At 34.0% G+C, this 21,956-nt stretch overlaps 1 protein-coding gene across 1 annotated transcript in view; it reads left to right on the plus strand.

The window, feature by feature from the left end:
• RSBN1L (round spermatid basic protein 1 like) overlaps positions 1-18,255 on the plus strand; it is a 62,808-nt gene extending 44,553 nt beyond the window's left edge. Inside the window, exons 4-8 of the mRNA XM_068550442.1 lie at positions 4,553-4,690; positions 6,330-6,472; positions 9,775-9,942; positions 15,047-15,155; positions 15,245-18,255. Coding sequence (XP_068406543.1) covers positions 4,553-4,690; positions 6,330-6,472; positions 9,775-9,942; positions 15,047-15,155; positions 15,245-15,886 — 1,200 coding nt within the window. The 3' untranslated portion in view covers positions 15,887-18,255. The remainder of the gene's footprint in view (positions 1-4,552; positions 4,691-6,329; positions 6,473-9,774; positions 9,943-15,046; positions 15,156-15,244) is intronic.
• The last annotated feature ends 3,701 nt before the right edge of the window (positions 18,256-21,956 follow it).

Genomic DNA, 21,956 nt, shown 5'->3' on the forward strand with positions numbered 1-21,956 from the left:
CAGACCAGGGCTCGAACCCGTGTCCCCTGCATTGGCAGGCAGATTCTCAACCACTGCGCCACCAGGGAAGCCCTCATTTTTTTTTATGGCTGACTAGTATTCCATTGTATGTATATACCACATCTTTGTTATCCATTCATCTGTTGATGGACACTTGGATTGCTTTTATATCTTGGCCATTGTAAATAATGCTGCTATGAACATTGGGGTGCATATATCTTTTTGAATTAGTGTTTTCATTTTCTTCAGATATATACCTAGGAGTGAAATTACTGGATCGTATGGTAGTTCTGTTTTTAGTTTTTTGAGGAAACTCCATACTGTTCTCCATAGCGGCTGTACCAATTTACATTCCCATCAACAGTGTACAAGGGTTCCCTTTTCTTCACATCCTCTCCAACATTTGTTATTTTTGATCTTTTTGATGATAGCCATTTTGATGGGTGTGAGGTGATATTTCTTTGTGGTTTTGATTTGCGTTTCCCTGATGATTAGTGATGTTGAGCATCTTTTCATGTGCCTGTTGGCCATCTGTATGTCTTCTTTGGAAAAGTGTCTATTCAGGTCTGCCCATTTTTTAATTGAGTTATACTGTATTTTAAAATTCAAATTACTTTCACAAGCTAAGATTTTGATTAATTTTTAAAATTTAGTTTTAAATTTATTTATATCCATCCTATTGAGTCATCAGATTATTATCTTTAATATTTGGAGAATGAATGTCTTAGAAGAAAATTGCTGTTTTGTTTTAAACCTGATAGCTAAGTATATGTAATTTATATAGAGACCATACTTAGTGGAATATATCTGTGTTGTGGTTTTGTTTTTTTTTTTCCTGCACTGCGTGGCTTGTGAGATCTTAGTTCCCCGGCCAGGGATTGAACCCAGGCCCTTGCCAGTGAGAGAGCGTGGAGTCCTAACCACTGGACCGCCAGGGAATTCCCTATCTGTGGTTTTAATAGTGGACAAACAGAATGTACTTTACATTTCTAGCACATTTTGGTGAAAAGAGGAGAGAATTGTGTTTTTATTTTATTATAGCAAATTATGTGTGTAAGTGAATTTACGTATAGTATATATGTATTTTGCCATGAGGTGACCAGAACTATGAAGATTCAAATACCATATTTAAGGTTATAATCCAACAAATAGAGTCTGTATTACTTTACTCTTTAAAATTCAGTTTCTCCCAAATGTCCTTTGAAATATTTATGAATTTTAATAGGATATACTTTAAAAAAAATCATCAAAAGATATAGCCTCCTTTTAGGTAGCCTCAAAATAGACATAGGAGAGGAGGAAAAGTCAAATTTGTTTTAATATAGTCTATTGTGTTAAAATTTCTAATATTTAGACGTGTTTCATTTTATTTTACTTGTAAACAAAGAACAACATTTGTAAACTTGGAAATTAATGTAAAGGTGTAATTTGAATGAAATGAGATGGCTAGGTCAGTAATGTTCTCTTCAATCAATGAAATGATCATTCCAACCTAAAATAGCAACATCTGGTTAAATCAAAGTTAGTTAAGTACTTAAGTTATAAGTCATTTGTCTTTAATATTACCACCCAAGAAGCTTTACCCATTTTTTCTGTTACTAAACGATACATGTTTTTGTTTTTTTTTTTTTTTTAACGATACATGTTTTTACTTAACATTTAAACACAGAAACTTTACTCTAAGAGGGCTGAATGTTAAACTTGTTAATAACTAGTTCTGGTTTGTTTTTTTTAAAAAATATTTATTTATTTATTTGGTTGTGTCAGGTCTTAGTTGCGGCACGCAGGCTCCTTTAGTTGCGGCTTGAGGGCTCCTTAGTTGCGGTTTGCCTCCTCCTTAGTTGCAGCAGGCAGGTTCCTTAGTTGTGGCAGGTGGGCTCTTCAGTTGCAGCTTGCCAGCTCCTTAGTTGTAGCACGTGGACTCCTCAGTTGTGGCATGCAAACTCTTAGTTGTGGCATGCATGTGGGATCTAGTTCCCTGACCAGGGATCGAACCCAGGCCCCCTGCATTGGAAGTGAGCAATCTTAACCACTGCGCCACCGGGGAAGTCCTACTAGTTCTGTTTTTTTGATTATTAATTGTATTTATCCCTTCTCTATAGTTAAATACTGTTATAGTAGGGTTTTTGTTTGTTTTTTTTTTAGAATGGAAGTAGTTATTTGAATTGCATGGCAACCACTAGGTAGAACTCCAAAATCTATTTCAGTTATTTGAGAAATGAGTTATTTCATGTTTTTGCCTATTAAATAAACTGTTATAATTTCAGACTTTACATTTCCTCAGAGTAGATTGTCTCTGACTCCTAAATCCTAACATTCATATTAAAGAGCATTCTTTCTTTATTGGTGTATCTTTTGTATGCATGTATTTAGTTCTTGCACATACTCTCTTGGAAAAAAAGAGTCCAGTAGACCATATATGCGTTTGACTTTTGCTTTAAAAGTATGTTTAAAGTACCCATTTCTTTGCGAGAACTCATAAATTCAGTTGTGCTTAGTATTTTAGGATTCCCTCACTGAACATTCCTCCCTGCCCTAATTATTTCGTTGATAATTGAGTCACTGCCCAAATTATTCAGCTGATCCTTGTTGATGTTGATAATTGAGTCACTGCCCAAATTATTCAGTTGATGTAGTAGAATGAACCAGCTGGATGGCAAAGACTTTCTTGATTCTGGCTTCGTTAGAACTGGTTAACAATTTAGATGAGTTATCTAAGTTTAAACAAGACAGAGAAGATTGAGGCACAGAAAATTTACTTATTTGTATGAAGTGGAAATATTACCTAATGTGACTTGTAAATCAAACGAATATTTCGAAGCACTTGTAAATTTGTGTTTTACAATAGAAGGTGTTCGATTTCACTGAATGGTCTTGAGGTCTCTCAAAAACTCATGACCATTTGCAGATCCAAAACTGAAGCCACAAACTCAGAGTCACTTAACAGAATTGATATCAATTCTTATAAATTTTGCTAAACTTCAACTTGATATTTTTAGCTTTGTTAGACTGAATTACAGAAATGCGTAGTGATGACTAATTTTCCTGTTGCGGTACTCTTAGTATATATATCTAAACATCTAAAGCCTAAATATTGTTGTAGAGTCAGATTTTAACTTTTAGCTCTCACAGTACTGGAGATGCTAGGAACTTTTGGGAGACAAGAAAAATGTCAGATCATGAGTACAAAATGGGGACACAGACCCCAACTTTTTTTTGTAACTTGGGGATTGGAGCAAGGTTTTATGGTTCTGAGAAGTGAATTTGTGATAGTTCATGAAAACTTAACCTTGGAATTCTGGTAAATTTATTAAGGAATTAATGTATCATTGTTATACTGTTTTGCTTATTATGCTAAAAAATAAAATTCTCTAATGTTTTAGTCAAATGTTCTATTATGATAGAACTTTTATTGTCATGTTTTTGATGTGGGTGGGGGCTTAAATACATTGATACAGAATATTATCTGTATCAGCTGCAATTGTGGGAATTCACCTTGTGATATGAAAATATTTTAGAGTCTGTGTCTCTGATGTGATGAAAGCTCATCCATCTGGGTTTGCCTGGTATGGGACTTTCCATTTTAAAACTGGGATAGACCCAGGCAAACTGAGACAGTGTAGTTTCCCTACAGTTAGTGGCCACAAAGGCTAATCCAGAGAAAAAAATAATTAGGATTTTGCTTGAAGTTTGTTTATGAAAGGAAGTTGTTTAGCTTTAAAAATACTCTTGTTTACTACTGTTAGTATATGAGGTTTCTTTGCAAGATTTAAATGTGCTTTTGAAAACTTAGGTACCAATGATTCTTGAGGTATATAGGTTGTTTTATTTTGGTTGATATTCAAATGATACCCATTTGCTCACACTGTACAATTATTGTTTTCTTCAGCAATCCGAGGTAAATATTTCCAGTTAAGGAAACTCAAACTCAAGGAATTTAAGTGATTTCTGGAGGTCACATAGCTGGTAGATAGCAAAGGTAGATAGATTTGGGACCTAGGACTTTTGGTTCTCAAGCTCTAGTAGATTTTCATCAGAAAAATGTAAACTGGATCCTAGTTAACATGCTAAGATCTAGAAGGGAAGATCATTCCTGGTGGCCTTTTGGGCATACAAACTACTGGTGATGGTTAAATGCAACGTTTTCAGAGGGTCTACTTTTGAAAATTCTGACAAAAAGATATGAACCATTTAGGAAAATATAGGTACAGGAACTTTTGAATATAATTTCAGTGGCACTGTAGATCAAATAATAAACTCCTCTGTTATAAGGATAAATTATGGTTAGTTGTCTGGAATTACGCTGTTTATCTCAACTGTGTTTTCATAAGCAGTGTGTAGGAATAGCTAGAGAAGGTAAAATAGCTTGATTTTGTGCTGATCTTTTCTTTTTTTTTAAGTGCATTTTTTTTTCTGTTTGTGAAAGGCTTTTTTTTTGTTGTTTTGCTTGCCACACATTATGTTCTAGTATTTTCAGACAACATAATTTAGTGTTATCCAATGATAACAGGCATTATCTTATGTTTAACTTAATTAAATCCATATCCTTCAGGTAAAAAGAACGTATTCTCACGGTACTTATAGAGCTGGCCCAATGCGACAAATCAGCTTGGTGGGAGCGGTAGATGAAGAAGTGGGAGATTACTTCCCTGAGTTCCTTGACATGTTGGAAGATTCACCATTTTTAAAAGTAAGAGAAAACAATATCAAGCAGTCTAAGTTGTGGGAGTTACTTTCATGCTACAAGTGATAACAGATCATGGCTGTTTCAGAATTATAAAAACTTTAATTTCATTTGAATTATAAGGAAGGAAAGGAAGAGATGACAAAGTAGAAGTAATTCTTGTGTAGTGTGTGTGTGTGACTTCTCAGGTACTAATTTTAATGGCAGAGCTAAGTGGTGGACCAGAAAATAACCCTTGCCTGTAGCTGCCACTTTAGGAAAATAAGTTCCATCCGTTTGTCAGCTTTTTATAAACTGAGTGCCAGAGGATTTAAGAGGTACAGGAAGGATGCCTACTAAATTAAAGTGTTCAGGACAAGGGAATGGCAGTTTGGGTTTGTGGAAAACTGGCCTGGGAAGTTATATAACTGTATTTCAATCTTGGAGATCCTAGCTGGGTTGGGCAAGCCGTTTAAACTTTCTGGGCTTCAGTTTCCTCATCCATAAAATAAGGTATTTAAACTATGCAGCTTTAAGGCCCCTTTAAATTCTTTAAATGATTTTTAGCCAGGTTCTGTTTTCTTTTTTTTTTCCCAACAGTCTCTGCATTCCAGAAAATATTTCTTCTTATGGGCGGCTGGGGCTATCCTATTGAGAGAAAAATCTCTGATCTATGTAGTTAGGTCAGTTATTTAATCAGTAATTCAAAGGTCAAAATGTGACAAGATCAGTTTAGTATTTGCCACATAATCTGTTAAACATCTCTTCTTTTTTCACTTCTGCATGCTCAATTTTCTAGTCTATATGTGTATATATATCTTTTTCTTCCTTTTCTTTTTCACCCTACTCCATTCCCCTTTTATTTCCTTTTTTGTTCCTTTTAAACCTTTGGTTCCTTGTCTGTTTCTCCCAACTAGTGACATGGAATTTGGTTGCATTTATTTTGAGTGCTATTTTAAAAACACCGTCATTTAAATATTTATGTTTCAGATGTTAATTTTAAAAGCAAATGAGCTAAATGCATTCTTTCTGGAGAAATTTAATTTGATAAGCTCCCCTTTTTGAAAAGGGGGTATGGTTTTTAAAAAAATACCCATTTTGTCACCATTCCATGGATAGTGGCCCTTGGTCATTTCTCTTTTCTTTTCAAAGATGTTAATTCCTGCTTTTAGACCAGCAACCTTTTCAAGAAACTACTACACAGAAATAAATTTTGATTTTGGTTTAGTTTTCCTTTTTGTTTTGTTAGGTTTTGATTATAACTAATCAGAGGTATATCCCCCCCCTTTTTTTTGAGGTATCCATTTTTTAAACTCAGTTGTTCATTTTTATAGATTCTCATGGAAGACACTTATTTTGCCAACTAATTAACATCATATGACCCATATATTTGGTAGAAGGAAGAATAATAAATGATAAATACAGTGAATCATACCTCTGGCAGGGTTGGGGAAGTGGGGGAAACCATCCAAGAATAATTACTCTCTTGTTGTGTTTGAAATAGAACATTATGAAGGAAAATTTATGAATATGTATGAATATATTTAAAATAGGTATGTATTTTAAATGTATATATGAAATTTTGTCAAGGGGACAATAGTCTTTAATGTATATTTGAAGATACATTTTAAAAATAATTAATTTCTCTGTAATTATTTGCCTCTAGTGTACACTGCCATGGGGGACACTATCTAGTCTAAAATTAGAGAGTCGAAAAGATAGTGATGATGGTCCCATCATGTGGGTACGCCCGGGAGAACAAATGATCCCTGTGGCTGATATGCCAAAGTCACCTTTCAAAAGGAAAAGGTATGTTGGATATAAATGTTTTTTGCTGGGGATGGGTATTTGTACATTGGTATGTGTATATTTGTTGAAATTTGGAGGAAGAAGGAAGGGAAAATTTAGAGTGTAATTGAAATGTAAGTTCAAAAATGGTTACACATGCTGATATAATTTCTTATAAGTATCAAATATAAATAAAACATGAAAAATGTAGGCAAATGACAATAAATTGTAACTAGGAATGGAAAAAATATCATTCACAACAGAGGCATAAACTGCTTTGGAATAAATTTAATAAATATTCAGAAATAAATTTAAATAATATTCATTTTAAGAAAACTAAAACATCTTATAAATAAAAGATATAGAATAAGATCTAAACAAATGTTTAGATCTATGTTCTGGATTGGACAAAGATGATAGTCCTTTGGAATTTTTAGCATTACAAATGGACTCACACTTCCAGCACTGGATAAAATAATTTTAAAGTTCATAAGGAAGAATAAATAAAGTCAGTCTAGAAAGCTGTGAAAAAGAAGATAAGTATGAGGGGGACCTTGTCTTACTTGATATTAAAAAGTACTGTAAAGCTCAAAAAGATCATTGGAATAGGATAGAGTACACAAACAGATCAAAGTATATTGGGAGCTTAATGAGATAAGTGGGAAAAGAAAAATTTATTTAATGAATAATGCTGGCATAAATGGGAGTCCATTTGAAGGAAAACAAAGCCATAACCCCAATGTTATACAAGAAGTAAGGGATTTGAACATAATAAGTAAAAAATAAAAATATTAGAATAAAATGCTTAAGCTTAGGAGAGATCTTCCTAAGCAAAGATTAAAAAATACAATGATAATACTATTTGTGAGAGAAAAGACATAAACAACAAAGTTCAAAACTATGATAGACTGGACTAAAACATTTGTAACATGTGACAGACTAAAGTTAATATACAAAGAGCATTTCTAAATTGAGAAGAAAAATGTAAAACAACCCAATAGAAAAATAGGCCCCAGGTAGTCGATTGTATATTAAGTATATATTAAAAGAATTATGAGATATTATTTTTACCCATTACATTGGCAAAAATTATTAACAGAGCGAGTATATTACAGGCTGGTAGGTACGTGAGGAAACAGGGTAATATATATTATTGGTCGATGGGTGAGCTTCTGTAATCATTTTTTAGAAGTAATCTAAAATAGCTCATAAAGTTTAACATATATATACTCCTAGAACCAGGACCCCTACTTTTGGGAATTTGTCCCAAGAAATAAAAGCACTAAAGGTAAATGTATAAGAATGTTAATTGCAGCATTTATTATATTGAGATAAATTTTAAAATGGTCTGAATGTCCATTAACAGGAGAATGGTTGAATACATTTTGGTACATTCCTGTTAAAGAATGTGGTGAAATAGTTAATTTCATAATATGAAATTTTGTCTGTTGAGCTGGATATCCATGACACTTGAAAAGAGCAAAATGTAGAGTATATGTCCAGTATGATTCTATTTTTATGAAAATAAATTAAAAAAACATGTATAAGAGTATATTTATGTAAGCACAGAGGAAAGTGTAGAAGAATGTACACTAGCTTAACATTGATGGGAATGGAGTGGGTGATCCTGGGGGAGATAATACATTTTTTAGATGTCTAAAGATGGTCTCACTGGTTATAAATTTAAAAATAAAAAACAGAACAGGGAGAAATGGTCATAGAGTAAAATGTAGGTTATATGAGGGCAGGGACAATGTTGTGCTTGTTACTAATGTGTCTCTAGCACCTAAACAGAGTGCCTGTTTAATAAATAAATTTTGGTTCAATGAAATTTTTACAAGTTAATTTTTAAGTTGGTAGTAAATGGTAAACTTGGTGTGTATCTCAGTGATTCTTAATTTGGATTTACAAATCATTTTGAGAATCTGAAAGACTCTCCCTAGGATAATGCAGATATATACAAACTTTTACATGCAATTTAAGGGAGTTCACCAGCCCCTTGAGGAACTTGTAATCCTCAGGCATTACAATCCATGGTATATGTGGTCGTTTCACATCACGTTATAGTCTGACCAACTAATGACAACACTGCCCTAGGCACTGTGCCAAATGCTTTAATAAAGTCTTAATTCATTAGAATGTGGTATAATGAGACCAGACTTGGTTTGAAAGCCTGTTAGCTTTCCACAGAAAGCAACATCATCATCTAGCTTTCTAATACCTGTAAAACATTAATCACAAACAGCAAAAAAGTATGTTAAAGCATTGTGTGTGTGTCTGTGTGAAAGTTTATATAAAACTGTAAGACAAGAGTGCACAAAGAGGGGCTTCCCTGCTGGCGCAGTGGCTAAGAATCCGCCTGCCAATGCAGGGGACACGGGTTCGAGCCCTGGTCCGGGAAGATCCCACGTGCCGTGGAGCAACGAAGCCCATACTCCACAACTACTGAGCCCGCGTGCCACAACTACTGAAGCCCGCACGCCTAGAGCCCGTGCTCTGCAACAAGAGAAGCCACCGCCGTGAGAAGCCCGTGCACTGCAATGAAGAGTAGCTCCCGCTCGCCGCAACTAGAGGAAGCCCACGCACAGCAACGAAGACCCAACACAGCCAAAAATAAATAAATAAATTTAAAAAAAACGAGTGCACAAAGAGTAGTAAAGTAGTAGAGATTGAGGGTGGGAAGTTAGAGAACCAAAAAGGAAGAGTGACCCTAGGGGATAGACTAGGATGAGACGAGAAAACAATGGGGGCAATCCTGATTTGTCTCTGGAAGCAATAGAAAAATCATACAGGGAGATAAATAAGATGATGACTCCCAAAATAAATTCTTCTCACCCAGTTCCCCTTCTGCAGCAAAATTGGAGAGGGTTTCTGCAGTGAGTGAGGCCAGGTAGTCAGCAGCTTCTGTATGCATATGGATTCTAGAAGGTGAGCGGTGGAGGAGAGGCCCAGTGGGAGATGTCTGTCCTCCAGGGTGGAGCTAAAGTGTTTTTTTTCTCCTTACCTTCAGTGAACCGTGCATGTTTTATGGAAGCACTTATTGCCTAGTGTTTTCTTGCTGTTTATTTTTTGGTCTATCTCTCACTAGAATATAAACTCCTACGAGAGTAAGGAACTTGTCTGTCTTATTCACTACTGTCTTGTTCAGTAGCTCCAGTGCCTAGATAGTGCCTGACACAGAGTAGGTGTTCTGTAACTATTAATGCATATAAAAAAGTTAAACCTGTCAGTACATGAATACAAATGTTTGAAGGCAATTAAGCCTTAATATACATAAGCCTGCCTCTCTCTGTCTCTTTATATATATAATTTTGTTTTAACAGAACTACCAATGAGATAAAAAACCTGCAGTACCTACCTCGAACTAGTGAGCCTCGTGAGATGCTCTTTGAAGACAGAACAAGAGCTCATGCAGATCATATAGGACAAGGTTTTGAACGACAGACTACAGCTGCTGTTGGAGTGTTGAAGGCTGTGCACTGTGGAGAGTGGTATATATTAACTACTGCTATTTAATGGCTTCTAAAATTTTTCTTGGGAAGTTTTTCAGTAATTCTTCTTACTGTGGGGGGAAAAGTTTCATTTTCCCCTGTATTTGGATATCCTAGTTGTATAATTGTACTAAAGAAGATTTTCAATTGCTAGAATCTAGATTTTATCTTTTGGGCTTGACTGAAGTAGTTTCATTTTCTACGTGACTAGAGTTGAAAACAGTTGTCTTATCTAAGGTAATGGAAAACGTAAGGTTCACTTGGTGCTTATTGTATGCCCATTTACAAATGTTCAGTTAATTTTCTCTACTTCTGGGCCCGTATTTATTGCACAAGGAGACTGAGGCTCAGGACTATCAAGTAATGTTGTCATAGTCATATAGTTAATAAGTGGTAGAGCTGAGTCTGATTTCAGAACTGACTCCAGATTCTTGTGTTTTTTCTTTATACTGTTTTAACTTGCTATCTTTCTAAGGTTTGGTATCTACTAAGTGTTTGTTTACCTTACTATATTAATTTTTTCTGGCTTTGCTTGGAAGTTTCACTGACTCTTTTGATAGATTAGAAGAATGAATAATTTTCTTAATGAAAATGGATAATATACTTAGAGGTGGTCAGCCCATACATTAAAAATTTTCCATTTATCATAGAGCAAAGCTATATTTATACTGTAAGATAACTTTGCTCAATTAGGTTTTGTTTTCAAATTGAGTATTGTTTGGGTATGAAACTTAAGATGGAATATGCTGTTTTGCTTATTAAAGCAGTTGAATTAGATACTAAGTATGCAAGAAATTTTTCTAAGTAAAAAGAAACTGTTTTTAATTCTGAAAGTATAAAATGTCAGTATTGTTGCATAGATTCCTAAGATGATGTGAAAAATATTGCCTGTATTTTCTATACGAGGAAATTTTTTCAGAGGCTGTGAATACAAGATTGACCCTTTATTCAAAAGGGAAAATTTAAAGTAATATTTTATAAATTAATACCGAGTGGGGAGGCCACTGTAAACTGACCTTCTTTCTTAACATAAATGAAGCTTTATCAACTTCAGATATACAAAGTAACTAGTACTGAACTAACCCTAAGAGGTCCTTAGGAAAATGACATTAATAGCTTATAATTCAATAATAATAATTTATAATTGTATTTAAGTTAAATGGTAATTATCAAATATCTGTGGTTGTTCCCATATAGTTTCTAATTCCTTACTATAATCTGGTTTAAAATAACTAATTTTGTCAAAGAGTAAGGGCAAATTTATCTCTTTGGAAATCATTACAACAAACCCCTGTTTCAAATTAATGAGATTTTTCTTGAATGTTTGGTATAAAGGATTTAAGAGTGGCATCAAAATTTATTTAGGGTGAACTCTGATTTATAGATAGTATTTGTTAAAGTTAGCCACATAGTTACATTTTTTTTTTTTTCAGAGATAAATATTCTTGCTTCTTGGCCTTAACTTTGTTTAAATCTCTCTTAAGCTCCTTTAAATTATTGTTGGTATATGCTTTCTTCTCCACTTTATATGTGATTTGATGTTAGAGATTGTGTCCTGTCCTTCACAGGCCCATCATAGTTCCCTATAAATAGTTACTGAATGAAAAAACACTTGAAGCTAGCAATTTCACAGTGAAAAAGACTGTTGTCAAAGTATGAATATATTAGGTGGCCAGATTTAATTTGAGACAGATTTTGGAATGAGATGTTGCTAGCTATGAGTTTTCTCAGTATTGTAAAATACAGTTTGCTTTCTATACCAATGCTGCTTTAATCTCTTAGTATTAAAGATGGTAAGAAAATAATTTCGTTGATGCTTTAAGAGGGTTTCATGGCTCTGATGCAGACGTGGTCTATGATCCCTTTATTGTTATTTCTTGCTGTTAAATTAAGCTATATTAAGGAAATTGGTGCTTTCTCTTAGTGTTCTCCTTATCTTAGTGTTTTGAGTTCTACTCTTTTTCTCAAGGAGACATTAGGCATTAGAGTATTAGATTCTTTTTTTTTATTAATTAATTAATTTATTTATTTATTATTTTTGGCTCTGTTGGGTCTTCATTGCTGCACGCAGGCTTTCTCTAGTTGCAGTGAGCAGGGGCTACTCTTCATTGCGGCACGTGGGCTTCTCATTGCAGTGGCTTCTCTTGTTGTGGAGCACGGGCTCTAGGCGTGCGGGCTTCAGTAGTTGCGGCTCACCGGCTCTAGAGCACAGGCTCAGTAGTTGTGGCACACGGGCTCATTGCTCCATGGTGTGTGGGATCTTCCCAGACCAGGGCTTGAACCCATGTCCCCTGCATTGGCAGGCAGATTCTTAACCACTGCGCCACCAGGGAAGTCCAAGACTCTTGACTTTATCTTAGAGCCAGGCTTAACACCAATTTGAGATAAAGGACTGGGATTGATAGAGACTACAAAGAAATCTTAAACTAGATAGACTTGTGAAGTGTTGATCAATTTTATATCACTTTTTAGTATTAGGAAGATAGAATTCACATAGATTTATATATTTAAGGTTGCTTCTTGAAATCCAGTTTTTTGAAAAATCAACTATTGAAGTATAATTTGTATTCAGTAATACACACACTTGTTATAAGTGTACAGTTTGATGTGTTTTGACACATTTATACAGCCATGTTACCATTACCACAACTAAAATATAGAACATTTTGTTTCCTTCATATACCTTGGCAGTTAATCTCCCCCCATTCTTACCCCAGCTCCAGACATCTATAAATCTATTTTCTGTCTTTATAGGTTAGTATTGCCTAGTCTAGAATCTCCTTTAAATAGAATCGTATGTTGCCTGACTTCTTTCACTCAGCATAATGTTTTTGACATTCATCTATATTGTTATGTGTATTAGTAGTTCATTCCTTCTTGTTGCTGAGTGGTATGTCATTGTATGGATACATCACAATTGATTTATCCATTCACCTGATGATAGACATTTGAATTGTTTCCAGTTTGGGGTTTTTATGAATAAAGCTCTTATGAACATTCCCTTTCAAGCCTTTGTGTGCACATATAATTTCATTTCATTTCAGTAAATGCATAGAAATGGAATTACAGGGTCTTAGAGTAAGACAAAATAATTGTGTATAGGGATAGTTCTAAGTCTACAAAAGAAGTACTAGAATTTATCTAAGTTATAAGATAAGACAATATTGAAAAGTCACTTGTATATATTTTAATTCTATATATTAGCAATAAACACTTTGAAACATTTTGAAAATGAAAAGAAAAATAATGCCAACTTATAAAAACATAAAAATTATGAAATACTTAGAGATATATTTTTTAAATAAATGACATACTGAAAACTACAAAACACCAATGAGAAAAATTAAATAAGACTTACAGAAATGTTAGAGATATACCTTGTTTATGGATTGAAAGACTCAGTATTATTAATATGTCAGTTCATTCCTTTTCCCCACTTTTTTTTTTTTTCAGGTTAACTTTTTTTTTTTAACATCTTTATTGGAGTATAATTGCTTTACAATGGTGTGTTAGTTTCTGCTTTATAATATCCCCACTTTTCTTTCTTACCTTTTTTAGCGTTTCATTATACCTCCACTATTTGTTTACTAGTGGTTACTCTAAAGTTATCATAGTGTACCTTCAAATAATATTATACCTGCTATGTAATGTGTAAGAACTTTCAATAGTATACTGCCATCTCTCCCTGCTCCCATTTATGGCCTTTGTGCTAATTATTATTAATACATTTTGCTTTATGTATGCTATAACCATCTGCCCCAAATATGTTGCTTTCTTTGGCATTAAGGAATTATTTCTGAAGAGATTTTTAAGATGAGAATAAAATATCTTTCATATTTACTATTACTTGCACGCTACATTCCTTTGAATAGATCTACATTTTCATCTAAATATCATTTTCCTTCAGCCTGAAGAAGTTCTTTAACATTCTTTGTTGTACTGGTCTTCTGGTGACAGATTCTCTCAGTTTTTGTTTGTCTGAAAATGTTTTTATTTCACACTTTCTTAAGGATATTTTGGGGGTTATAGAATTCTAGACTGACTTTTTCTTTCAGTACTTTAAAGATAGTGTGCTCTCTTCTGGCTTGCATTGTTTCTGATGAGAAGCCTGCAATCATTCTTACCCTCCTTCCCTGTATATTAATGTGATGCATGAGTTTTAGATTTTATCACTGGTCTTTTAAAATTTGGTTATGATTTGCCTTGGTATGATTTTGGGGCGGGGGGGGGGGGGTTGGTATTTATGTTGCTTGGGATTTTATTCCAAAATCCATTTTGAGCATCTTTTATAAACATGTATTTGTATATTCTTAACTGAAGAATTGGGGGATTTTTTTTAGTATTATATTTAAAGACTCTATTAACCTCAGCAAGTAGGATGGTAACAGTTTATTTTATAAGTACTTTTCTAATGAATGTCTCTTAATTTTTAAGAGTTATTTAGGGATTTTTGGTGTCATTGCAGTTATATATGTCTGTATTGAAAGAATGTATTCCTTTCCCCCTATATTTACCTCTAAATTTTATATTATGTAGTACTTTTAATTTAGCACTTAATTTGTTGAAGTATTGACAACAAATTAAAGACTTTAAGTTAAAGTCTTAACTTTAAGACTAAACACTTAGTTTTTTGATTTGCATAATTAACCAATTCAAGTCAATTTAATTTTTTAAAATATGATTACACATAGCTATAATAAAATGAGGTGAAATCCCCACCCCTTTGCAAGAGCCCTGATGATATGTCTGCCTCCTACCCCTTAAAATTCCCTTACTCTTCTCCCTTCAGGGAGAAGGTGTTTTTAGAGCATGAGCTCTCCCTTCTCCATTCCTTGATTAATGAATAAAGTTTCTGCTCTGCTATACCAAAATGTGTGTGTGTGTGTGTATAAATAATAAAATGAGTTGTTTTTATCCATATTTAGGTTGAAACTCATGGTGTTATCCCTTCGTTTAAATATGTAAAGTGGTCTTCTAATTACAGTTTACTTCTAAGATAATACTTTGGTTTTGACCATAAACTATTTTTGCTTTGAATTTAATAAGGACTTAGCAGAGTGAGACATTAATGGCAGACTCTTCATTATCTCATGTTCTTTTTTAGGCCTGATCAACCCCGAATAACCAAAGATGTAATTTGTTTTCATGCTGAAGATTTCTTAGAAGTAGTTCAGCGAATGCAGTTAGATTTACATGAACCTCCACTGTCCCAGGTATATTTTAAACTATTATTATCTTCAATTTAATTTTTATTGTGGAAAAGACTTATTGGTATTTCTTGTTTTGTTTTGTTTTATTTTAGTGTGTCCAGTGGGTTGATGATGCAAAACTTAATCAACTGAGGAGGGAAGGCATTCGCTATGCCAGGATTCAGCTGTATGATAATGACATTTATTTTATTCCGAGGAACGTTGTTCATCAGTTCAAGACAGTTTCAGCTGTATGCAGTTTAGCATGGCATGTTCGTCTCAAGTTATATCACTCAGAGGAGGACACTGCTCAGAATACAGTTACTCATGAAACACGCACGTCACCAGATTCCACATCATCAGTTCTTGGACCTCACACTGACAGCATGATTTGTGCTGTAAGCAAAACCTCCTTGGATTCTGTTTTTTCAGACAAACTTCATTCTAAATATGAATTACAGCAGATTAAACATGAACCTATTGCATCTGTAAGAATCAAGGAAGAACCTGTGAATGTTTATATTCCTGAAAAGACTGGAGCACCAAATAATATGGATGGCAAGAATGTTAAAGCAAAATTGGATCATGTTCAATTTACAGAATTTAAGATTGATGTGGACTCTAAATTTGAAAATAGCAACAAAGATTTAAAGGAAGAAATGTGTCCTGGAAGTCTCATAAGTCTAGTTGATACAAGGCAACATAGTTCAACACATTCAAATCAAGAGAGAAAAGATGATAACATTTTGTGCTAAATTTGTATATACCATTTAAAATTGTTTTTTTTCTTAAACTTAATAATGTAATAAAGATTCATGAATTCTGAAAGCAAGCCAAGAACTTGCTCCCAAGTCTGTTACAAATTATAGTTTATGTAGCTTTGTAACATTCCTCAGTGCCTGTCCATAACTGTGAAGTATCAAAGCACTTAGGGCCAGATGCACTGTAAACATTGCAGGTTTAAACAAAAGGAGTCTTTAAGGAAATCATTTGAGTTGGAGTTGTAGGTTTTAGAATTGAGCTGACATTAACATATATATATATTTTGTAATATGAGCCAGAATTCTTTTTTGACAATTTAAGGCTTTTCCATAGAGCTTATTTATACTGATTTTTTTTGTCATTTTAAATGTGTCAGCACTGTAGTGTAAATAGCTTTTAAAAAATCTTTTTAGTGTGATTTATACTGAAATGTGAGCCACTTAATAAAGGTTCATAATAATATGTTTTCTGTTGGGTCTGCAAAAAAACCCCACCAAACTGACAATTCAGTTAAATCATTTATTTGATCTATTATGTTTCTGCTGGTATATCCACTTAGAGTGCTAATGGAGTGCAAATGTATGTATTCAAATCTTGTGAATATTTAAATTCCCCACACTGTGCAAGCATTTTTAAAACCAAGATTCAGTTATGAAAGCATATTTATATGTGTGTGTGTATGTATGGGGATATATATATATATATGTTATCATATTTTGCATAACTTCTTAAATTGCTGAATAAGATGAATATGTGAAACTTCCTATACTCCCTGGAATACATTTTTAAATATTTATATTCAACATTAAGAGAGCAGTTTAGGTAATAGAAACAATTTTATAAGTTGGGAGAAACAAGGTCAGTTAGTGATATTTAACCCTTTAACTAATGAAGTTATGTGACCTGATTATGTAGCCCTATAACGTGAATTTTCTTTGTAGTGTATGGAATAAGAAGTTGAGAAAATTTTCTTACTAATCAGCACCCATACTATACCTAATAGTAGCTGAGAAAAAATGTTCAGTTACAGAAAGTTTAATTCTGAGCAGTTAAAATCCTCTATTACATTTTTCTTGAGGAACAGGAGGAAAATACGGCAAATACAAAATATTAAAATAAGGGCAGTGACTCAACTGCCATATACAGAGAGATAACTAACAAAATAAGATTTGTTACCTCATCTTTCTAAGCATCCCTCTCCCTACCCTAGCAAGGTAAACAACTTAGAGTACTTTTTTCTTTTTTCAAAAGAAGCTCTAGAAAGTAAAATTGGGATAGGAAACAGGATTGCCAGTGCCTAGCTAAAGATGATTAAAACAAATCTCTTCAATAATGGACTTCAGCACTGTTTCAGATTGCTTCCACTACTGTAATTAAAGGTCAAACAAATGTCTTCAGTGTATGCTTTGATGTTAGGAACTCTGCTGGTTGCAAATCTATTTTCTTTTACTTGAATTTGGTATTTTTCTGGGCTCATACTTCGGTTGATTACTTTCAAATGGGGTTCTTTGTACTGCCTTTTGAGCTAGTGTTGCTATTTCACTTTCAGTGGTTTCTGCTCCAGCCTCTTTTGTGGTACCCATAAAACTGCTTATCTCTCTGGTTAGGGAGAAGCTTACTTAGAGGCATTTCACCAGAAAAAATAAATTGCAGCAATGATGTCATTTGTGGCCTCCAGTTTAAAAGGGTAGGCAAATATTGTAAGGAAATCTCAGTGGTTTGTAGAATATCAGTATATTTGCAACATAGGAATTTTCATGACGTAAGGAAAGTATAAATCATGCAAATGTAAATAGGGATTTTGTTTTATATATTACGTATCCTGCTCCTCACCACCTTTATCTTCTATTTTTAGCTAAATTTATGTATTTTCACCTACCTTTTTGGGAGACAAAAGTTTATAACAAACCAGTATTGAAAATTGAGAGAGAATGTGGTAAAAATGTTTAGGTTTTTCTTTCTTTAAGTGAAGGGTAACATATTTAACAAGGTTCGTTTTAGCTCCAGTTTTCCAGTGTCATACACATAGGTGCATGAGACCATAGTGTAATAAAATGTCTTTAGGGTATCCCTCCAAAATATATGAGCCTTAAACTTTTAACTTAAAGACATACCTAAAACAACCAGAGTGGTCGCTTTTAAGTGTAGTTTCCTATATAACCTATAGTCAAAATTCTCCATACTTTGACATTTTAATTGTTTTGTAAAATGCATACATCTCTGTGGAGGTGAAATACAAGTCAGTGAACACAGATTTCAAGTTACAGCCTTGTCACCTTGAGTAATGCTTATGTTCCTGTCTTATGGGTTATAATTTAAAAATTCTCTTCAGATGCAATCTGAGAAGTTGTTGGCTACGTTTGTTACATACAAATAATTTTTATTTCAATATTGTATTATATTAATGGTTTCCTAGTTAGTACATTCCAGTTCTTATCTGAACACGACTTTTTTCTGTTATTTCCAGTTTCTTGGACCAGAATAATGAAGCACTTAAGATACAGTTTCTATGTGAACTTATACTATATAGAATAAATAGTTGTTATGTAAATTATTAAATTGCCATACAGACCTTTACAAAAAAAAAAAACTAAGGTACCTCAGTGGTGTCTGCTACAGTGATTTTTTTCTTTTTAATTATTTTTGTTCATATCCTTTTAGCTAAGTAATATATATTCCATACTCAGGTTAGCTGGTTAGCTCTCAAAAGAATTAAGCATTTGTGATATTTGGTTGAAAACTTTACTAAAGCCATATTCATTATCGTCTTTGTCACTACAGCTGTTGACCTTAAATAAAGATTAGGTTGATCTAGCACAACACTCTGTGTGTGTGTGCATGTGCCTGTGCGCGCGTGTGTGTATAAGGTTATTGGAAATACTGTTTGTTTCCGCATATATTCATTTTTAATCCATTCTTTAATTTTGTGGGGGGGGGTGGTCATGGAGGGTAGGAAATATTTTATTTCTTGGATTAAGTCTTCAAGGTATTTCATTAGTGTTCCTGAGTGTAAAATAGGTTTTTCCCAAATACTTATGGCAGGTAAGATCATCTTTGTAAATAATAGATTAGCACTGTTTTGGTAAATTTGGATTCAGTCATTTTTTGGATAGTTTCATTGTCATGTAAAGCAAATATCTCAGTTCATTTTGCATTTTTAGCGAAGGTGCAGGATTTATTTTTGGAGTTTGAGAGGAATTTTTCTTGTCTTCCACCTTTCAATAAATACTAAAATTGATAACCATAATCTTTTTCCATGTTTTGTAATTATTTTCTTATATTTGACATTTTACCTTCATCTTGTCATATTTAAAAATTCTTGTTTCTCTATCTTCAACAGAAACCATAAGATCTTGAAAGTGATTCCAATCTGAAAATCGTTTTTACTCTTAAAAATATCAAAAATTGACTTATGCCAACAGAGAAGAATATTAAAGATCACCTTAAACAAGGTCGCTAAACTAGTAAGGTATGGGTGCTGGGATGGCATGATAAATTGCCTCCCTTCCCTCTAGATATGACTTTTTATCCCAGGAGGAGAGGACAAAAGTACCATTGTTTTCAAAATACTTCTAGGCTGGTAAAAAGTGACATGATGGGTTTTATCTTTAGAGTGGTAGAACAGCTCTTACTTAATCTTTCTTCCTTCTGTTTAACTACTTTGATATGTAAACAAAATTTTACTGGTTTTAGAAGGTGCTATTTCATTGAAGAGTTCTGTTTGATATGATTGGCTCTGGCAATATACCTCAGATAAGAAAATTAAGAGGACAGCTCAGGAGAGGTATAACATCCTTTATCTCTGTCCTGACTTTTCTGTTCAGTTTTTCCTGTAACCCACTGCATATTGCAGATGGGAGTCACGGCTTTCTAAAATGTTAAGCACAAGGAACCTAAAAGCAGAGATGTCTTTCCTTTTTAAGTTTACAGGCATTGTATATCATATTTCTACTGGGAGAGCAGGGAAAGGAGGGGGAAAACATCTTGCATTTTAGGTTATCTTCCCTTCAGGATTTCAGACCCAATCAGGGAATGTGAATGACCTGAGAACAAAATGTGGGAAACAGAATTGTGTTAACTAGAAATTAAAACTTTAAAAAACAAAAAAAAAACAAAAAAAAAACTTACTACTCGTGAGCTTTATTACCATTATCTACCTTCCAAGAACTGCACTATTAAAATATGAGAACTTTGGATCCTTCGGTACATTTTGAAGTTTAGAATTTATGCATTTATGTCTTGAAAATGTTAAATCCTTATACTTTCCTATAAAGTTCATTGCTATTGTACTACTGATTACTTACTAAGTGTGCAGACTCGCGAGTCAACATAGTTGCAAATATTTTGCATAATAGTGTTTAAAAATTTAGACAGTTCAGTCCCACCCTGCTCTGTCAAGTTTCTTCTTCAGATGAAATTTTGTTATGTGAAAAATCTCAAGTCTGTCTGAAAAAAACCCAAAAAACCTTGAGTATGACTTTTATGCTCTTGTTCCATCCGTCTTCCTGACTGACAAACTTCTTAGAAATCTGTCTGCTTCACTTCCTCATCTCACTACAATTTCACTTTAATCCTCAAATTTAACCTTTTAGCTGAAGTGATTCTCTCAGTGGTCACCTTTTGACTACCAAATCCAGTGGGTGTGTTTCTTAATACTTCTGTTTAACCCCTGTAACACTTGTTATCAATCATTTACTCATTAAAACTCTACATGACCTGTTGTGGGGTTTTTCGTTGTTGTTGTTCTCTGTTTCTTCGGATGGCTTCTTTTACCTCTCCACCATTGTTTAAGGCAGTCTCTATGGTTCTTCCCCTTAGGTCTCTAGGCTTTGTCCCTGAACTATCTTCGTGACCCCATGACTTCAATCAGCCTTGGTTTCTCACTTAATCTCTAATAACCCATGTAATCAAATCTAAATTCTTCTCCCTTGCCCCCAAGAATTAGCTGTTCCATTCCTTCCTAATTTTGTTATTGCATCACTCTCTCTCTCTGTGCAGTCATCTCATGGTAATCTGATTTCTCTGTCTTTTCCTCTGTGTAAAGTTGACCCTTGAACAACATGGGCTTGAACTGCAAGGGTCCACTTACACACGTATTTTTCAACAAATACGTACCACAGTACTATACAATCCGTTGTTGGTTGAATCTAAGAGTGTGGAACCTTGGATATGGAGGGCCGGAGGGCCAAGTGTAAAGTTACAAGTGGATTTTCACCAGCGTGGAGGTCAGCGCTTCTAACCCCCATGTTGTTCACGCATGAACTCTACAATATATCATGAGATTTTCTTGAGTTGACCCCAGAAGTGTTTGTCTACTCCTCTTGTTACAGTAGATGTTCACAGTCATAGTAGATGTTCATCTCACCTAGACTCTTACAATAGCATAAAATGTTCTAGGCTGCCTGCAGTCCTCTGCCCCTACCCCCAATTCCAGCCCATTTTGTTACCACCAGATTAACCTTTCTAAGACACATATGGTTGCTACTCTTCTTAGAAATATTCCATGGCTCCAAAGAGCCTTTAAGATGTGGCCCTTCCTTTCCAGCCTTATCTACTATAATCTCTTCCATTTGATGTACTCAATTTTCAGCTTTACCAGATGGCAGTACTTGCCATTTCCTTTGTGTACTTTTAAAATTCTTTGCCTTTGCTGGGGAAAATCTCTGCCTCGTATACAACATGGTGAAATCTTACTTCTCTCTTCAAAACTCCAGTTAAACATCATCTCTTCTATGTATCTTTTACTGACCTCATCTGCTCCAACTGTCCCCTCACCTCACAGCTGATATAGATCCAATTATTTCCTCTGCTTCTTGTGTCCTTTCTTCACATAATTAACATATTTGTTAAGTGTATGTCAGGCTCTAGCTAAACCATGAGTTAGAAGTTACAGATTTTCTTTATCCCTTTGTGTCCCCAATACCTAATATATAGCACACTTGGTGTTCAGTAAATATTTGAAGGAACAAAAGTTGAACCTTAACTTTACTGGGGTGGAAAAACAAATTATGTAGGTTTCTATAATTTAAAAAGTCCATCTCTGACTTAATTCGTAATGTAATT

Source organism: Eschrichtius robustus, chromosome 8, assembly GCF_028021215.1.
Source record: "Eschrichtius robustus isolate mEscRob2 chromosome 8, mEscRob2.pri, whole genome shotgun sequence".
NCBI lineage: Eukaryota > Metazoa > Chordata > Mammalia > Artiodactyla > Eschrichtiidae > Eschrichtius > Eschrichtius robustus.